Genomic DNA, 6,252 nt, shown 5'->3' with positions numbered 1-6,252 from the left:
TATGTCACAGAAATCCTACTTTACAATCACACTGCAGTCATTGTTAAATTATTTCCTGTTGCATTTATAATAAACATTTGTATTTATTTACAGTGTCTGTTTTTCTGGTTGAAATGAGATATAAATAATCTACCACGTTATTTTGTCTAAAAATAAATGTCCGAGGTTCCTTATGTTAAACAAGAAATTAGCTAATCTGAAATAACAGGTGGTTTTAATTTACAGATGAAAGGTTTCTAAAGAACCATTTATTGATTTATGAGCACGGCAATGCACGCTTCCGTCAGAAGCGTCGGTTTAGCTCGGCTTTTGACGCGACACTTCTGACGCATCTAAAAGCAACGTGTCTCATTGAAAATAATGCTTTTTAGACTGTTTTTTTTTTTGACGCATTTGTCGCATCTGACGTATTCAGTGTGAAAGGCCCCATAACCAACAAGTGACCAGTGGTGATGGTCTAGTGGTTAAAGCATTGGGCTTGAGACCAGAGGATCCTCTGTTCAAATCCCAGCCTGACTGAAAAATCACTAAGGGCTCTTGGGTAGTGAATACCTTGTATTCACATCGGGGTCAATGTGAGGCATTATTGTAAAGCCCTTTGAGCGTCTGATGCAGATGGAAAAGCACTATATAAATGCAGTCCATTTAACATCAAATATAGAAGAACTGGTGACTAGCGAATATGCCAGTACTTTAATACAAATCTGAATGAACCCATCAGTTATCCTTTGACCATCATGAGCCATTTTCATCCTCACTCTGGGTATCAAGAATCAGTCTCAGTGCTTGTGCAGCTGTTAATCTTACTATTCTAGGTCTGTTGGCCATGCTTCCCTGCAAAATAGTAAAACATAATGATTAGAGTTGGTAAATTACAATAGCATCTGAAGATATAATGTTGAAAATCTCATAGATCTTCAATTTGGTGTCATAAGTGACCCTGCACAACTTTGGGTTATACTTGCCACATGGATCAGCCGATCCTTGCAAAATTCTTTGAACATGTCGGACAAATAGATTGACAAATTCATGGCAGGAAACGTTTTCCGATTAAAATTAGAAAAATGGTGTACAAAAATATATCCCATAATTACCCCACTCGGTCACTTGAGGGTTAACTGTTGCTGATGTGAAGGATGGACACACACATCTATGTGAAAATACATCGGCAAAACAAAGTTGCTTTTGGGATTCATCTGGTGAATTGAAGTTGACCACATACTATATTTTGTCCTTATGTGCTCATTTTAATTTTGTTGCGTTATATGACGATTCCATTATTTTAGTGATTATCTGCACAAGCTGGCTGGGATAGACTGATTCACTCACCCACTCATCTACATGCTTGCTGTCCAAGTCCTACGCTGTTACCAAAGCAGGTAATAGACTCGAATAGAACACTGAACAGTTACCATGGCAATGCTAAAAGGGATAAAATCTATCCAGGACTCACAGAACGGGTTTTGAACTTAAATAAGTCAGTGACCCCAAGTTTCTTTTTCTTCAAGTTTTTTTTCCAGAAAATGACTGAAAACACATTCAAGGTCAACAAAAATGTTCCATTAAAGAGATAAAATTAACAGAATGTGGACAATCACAGTGGAACATCTATCAATCAATATAATACAGAAAGAAAGGTTTTGCATGATGGAAATAATTTGCTACCAAAATAAAGACTATACAACCGGTCCAAAAAGGTGCCTGAGGGACACTTTGAACATAGCAGGTGCACATAGAAGTAATAAGACAGATTCTGTGTGATTTTTGGAGTTCATGTTTAGAAAATCCAGTGGCAATGATGATTTATGTTCAACAGGCATTCAATGTTATGTTCAAGGGAATTAAATTAAAGCTACATTGTGTAGGATTTAATATCACCTAGTGGTGAGGTTGTAGATTGCAATAAATATTTTTTCCCCATTCACATTTTTGCTTCTTTGGCAATGGGGATTCATTCACACTTGTCTTCTCTTGTGATAAGCAATATGTATGATTGTCAGTTTGAAAAGAATGGATGGGTGCTGCAAAATGGGGGCCCATGCTTATGAAAACACAATGATTCATTGTTGAAAATAATAATACATACCTTCATGAAGAGATAGTTATGAATGCTATATACAATTGTTGCAAATAAATACCTGTAAATCCTGCACACTGTCGCTTTAAATAAACGATCTGTAGAGATAGCTCTCCTGTCTCAGCATTTTGTTAGGGTTACTGGTTAAAAAATACACACAATGAGGCAGATTAGTCATCATGTACTGCACAGTATACACCCGATGTAATAAAAGGCTGAACTTGAACAGCTGTAATTTTTTTTTTGCAATTTATTGTAACTCCAAACAAAAATAATTTCTACAAAAAATATTCAAATAATGTCATTAAATATTGATACGTGATTGATATCTCTTCTCTCTTTTAGACTTCTGATAAGTTAAATTCTGCTTCCTGAATACTGTGTGATTAAATCTCGCTAAGTGAGGCAACAATCACTCATTCCTATAACAACCATTACAGTGACTAAATTTTCTTTCTTTTTTTTTGGAATAATTCATAATTCCTCTGGATATTATGTTTATATATATATATATATATATAATCTCAGCGACTGTTAGTGGGCACATTATATAAGACTGAAGTTATAATAATAATATAATAATAAAAATAAACATAAAAATGCAGCAGAAATAGAACAAGAATGCAAAAAAATCAAGTCTCGTCTTTTGTGAAGAAATGAAACCTGGTTAATATATGATGTAGGCCTCAGCAGCAGGATCAAGCGCGCGGCTCGCCTCCGACTCGGCCAACAGGCGATCGCATCTTCGCGCCGAGTGCGGCACGTGTTGGCTGCCAGGAAAAAAGCCTTCTAATAAAGCTGAGATTATTAACTCCATCAAAGTAAAAAAGAAAAAAAAAAAGTAAAGTTCCTTTGTGGTTATAACAGCCATTCCCTTGGAAGTGAAACAGGTGAGTTAAGTGTTTGTAATTTTTTGTTTGATGCACTTTGCTCCAGCTCAGGAATAAAGGGACAGTGGTTGGTATGTTTTATTTTTGCCCCACGCCTCTTTTATCGGCATCTTGTCTCTGAGATTGTTTTCCTTTTCTGCATTTGTGCTTTGCACACCTGAGCACACACTCCATAGTGTAACAGTCCTGTGAGGAGCTCGTGTGTGTGTGTGTGTGTGTGCACTTGGAACAGGACTGGGGAAGGCTAGTTATTGTGCGAATGTGTGCGCTTATGTGAGTGCTGCATTGTGTTCATCGGGTCCATGACTGGGATGGCCGAAGCCGCTCTGCGTGGACCCCCCCTCCCCCCTCCATCGCCTCATGTGTACACAAATATATGCACACCCGTTGGCTGAGGATTTTGCACGTGTGAGTGTATGTGTGCACGTGGCTCAGTGGGGAGTTAACGTAGCCAGCAGGTGTGCTAGGAGAGTGCAGAGCAGCAGGGCGGCCGTGGGCAGGGGCGGCGAAGCGGCAGCGTTGCAGTCCTTGCCCACCTCGCAGCGGGAGTGTTGGCACAGCACCCCCTTAAACTCAGAAGGACAGATGCACTTCTGATTCTGGTAGCACGTTCCTCCGTTCTGGCACATGAGCATCTCCTCGTCGCAGACATTGGCTGTGAGCAGAGGCGAAGGCAGGAAGAAAGTGACGGAATTGCAGACGTAAGGAGGGAAAAGAGGAGTCGGGAATAAAGAGGGCAGAGTAAAGTGACGGGGTGACAGGTTGGTAAAAGGATAGTGGGGGAGTAAAGAGTACAGAGGAGAAAGACGTATAGCAAAGAGACGGGCGGGGGAAGATAAGAATAAAAACGTTAGAAACAGAATGATGAGGAGAGGAGATACAGTGGCAGGGAAAGAATTCAGGGCAGAAAGAACAAAGGAGAAAAGAAAGCATCAGGAAGAGGAGAGATAAATTCTCCACTCTTTGCCTGAGGGACATCAACAGGTATGACTTTTTTGGGGGGTGGGGGGGGGGCTGTCCTTTGTCTACTTTTCTTGAGCCTGCATTTTCTCATGGTCAAGTTAAAATAATTGCTTCTGATCCAGCAGAAAATTCACTGGACGCATCATCAGGGCTTCAAAGCAGAAAAAAAAAACAAAACAAAACACCTGAGCAGAATCGGCATTTTAAAGTTTCCGGTTTTGGGTTCCACCTTTCAAATAATGGTTTTCTAAACTGGTTAGAACCAGAAGAAATACCATTTAATAATGTTCCATGTAAGGCCATGTGACGTAACAATATGAATTAGCTGTTTAACGATTAAGCAGCACGGATCTAAAACCGATTTTAAAGGAATACCACTGAATTGATATAAACACACTATAAATCGAATGATGGCTCAGTTTTAATGTTGTGAATTGGTTGAGTTCATCTTGTTTCACTACTACTACTGCGTCTTAAAACTTTCAAAATTGTAGCAGCGTTGGATTGCATCAAGCCGAATTTCATCTAAACAAATCATGGCATGATAAAAATGTGTCCCATATATCGAGGTACGCATGTATCGTTTCATAACGGAGAGATTCACACTCCTACTACGTATCTATATAGTAGGAGTTATATTTAGGTTATATTTATTTGAATGTTTAACTTATTTGCATTTAACAAACTAAGCAATGCTACTGTTTAGCTTAACTGGAGCTACCTGACTATTTTTCACATTATTTCTCTTTCCATGTAAGCATATTCCACAAACATCGATAAATTTGATGTGTCAGACCAATATTTATAATGTAAGTAGCACAAAATCCACTTCTCGCCTGTTGATATAGGCTATAATTTACACCATCACCAATTGCTGGCACCACAATTATCAAGCTGGGGTATGCTGAGTACAATATTTAGCCTAACTGGAGCCAGTATAATCCATCCCACCTCACAGGTGTGCCATACCAAGATGCTGATTAGACACCATGATTAGTGCACAGGTGTGCCTTAGACTGCCCACAATAAAAGGCCACTCTGAAAGGTGTAGTTTTATCACACAGCACAATGCCATGCTGACAGCAGGAATGTCAACCAGAGCTGTTGCTAGTGTATTGAATGTTCATGTCTCTACCATAAGCCGTCTCCAAAGGTGTTTCAGAGAATTTGGCAGTACATCCAACCAGCCTCACAACCGCAGACCACGTGTAACCACACCAGCCCAGGACCTCCACATCCAGCATGTTCACCTCCAAGATCGTCTGAGACCAGCCACTTGGACAGCTGCTGGAACAATCGGTTTGCATAACCAAAGAATTTCTGCACAAACTGTCAGAAACCGTCTCAGGGAAGCTCATCTGCATGCTCGTCGTCCTCATCGGGGTCTCGACCTGACTCCAGTTCATCGTCGTAACCGACTTGAGTGGGCAAATGCTCACATTCGCTGGCGTTTGGCACGTTGGAGAGGTGTTCTCTTCACGGATGATGCGAATGAGATGTGTTGCACTGCATGAGGCAAATGGTGGTCACACCAGATACTGACTGGTATCCCCCCCCAAATAAAACAAAACTGCACCTTTCAGAGTGGCCTTTTATTGTGGGCAGTCTAAGGCACACCTGTGCACTAATCATGGTGTCTAATCAGCATCTTGATATGGCACACCTGTGAGGTGGGATGGATTATCTCAGCAAAGGAGAAGTGCTCACTATCACAGATTTAGACTGGTTTGTGAACAATATTTGAGAGAAATGGTGATATTGTGTATGTGGAAAAAGATTTAGATCTTTGAGTTCATCTCATACAAAATGGGAGCAAAACCAAAAGTGTTGCGTGTATATATATATATATATATATATATATATATATATATATATATATATATATATATGCGTGTGTGTGTGTATTTTACACTTGAATGCAACAAAAAGTCCTTATACTCACGGTGACAGCCTTGCTTCCAGTAGAATCCGGGCAGACAGTCATCACACTTTGGCCCTGTGGCACCGTCTTTACACTGACAGAATCCTGTGCCGTTACACCGGTCATGCACAGATCCCATTTGGTTGCAGTTGCACTCTGAACACAGAGTGAGATTTTACCAATATTTATTATCAGGAAACTGAGTGAAACAGTTGTGCCTGACCTGCAAAGAAAACTAGAAAAAAGGTTAATATTTTGCAGATTTTCAGTGAGGTAACACATGTCACCAGGTTTTTCAAAAACAGATATTAAAGTTTATAATTTACTGCATTATTGCTGTTTTACGTTACTACAAATTATATTCTGACATCCTATCCCTGTTCCCGGTCACATAAATGTGT

The 6,252-nt window shown here is 39.9% G+C and overlaps 1 protein-coding gene across 2 annotated transcripts in view; it reads right to left on the bottom strand.

Moving 5' to 3' along the window:
• Positions 1-2,243: 2,243 nt before the first annotated feature.
• LOC117529417 (netrin-G2) overlaps positions 2,244-6,252 on the bottom strand; it is a 177,640-nt gene continuing 173,631 nt past the window's right edge. Inside the window, exons 7-8 of one of the 2 annotated variants that reach the window (XM_034192193.1) lie at positions 5,873-6,007; positions 2,244-3,358 (exon numbers count right to left, since the gene is read on the bottom strand). In XM_034192193.1, the coding sequence (XP_034048084.1) occupies positions 3,237-3,358; positions 5,873-6,007 (257 nt within the window). In that variant the 3' untranslated portion in view covers positions 2,244-3,236. The other variant, XM_034192192.1, reaches the window with a different exon arrangement.

This window comes from Thalassophryne amazonica, chromosome 17, assembly GCF_902500255.1.
Source record: "Thalassophryne amazonica chromosome 17, fThaAma1.1, whole genome shotgun sequence".
NCBI classification, from domain to species: domain Eukaryota; kingdom Metazoa; phylum Chordata; class Actinopteri; order Batrachoidiformes; family Batrachoididae; genus Thalassophryne; species Thalassophryne amazonica.
This window is presented reverse-complemented; position numbering and strand designations above follow the sequence as displayed.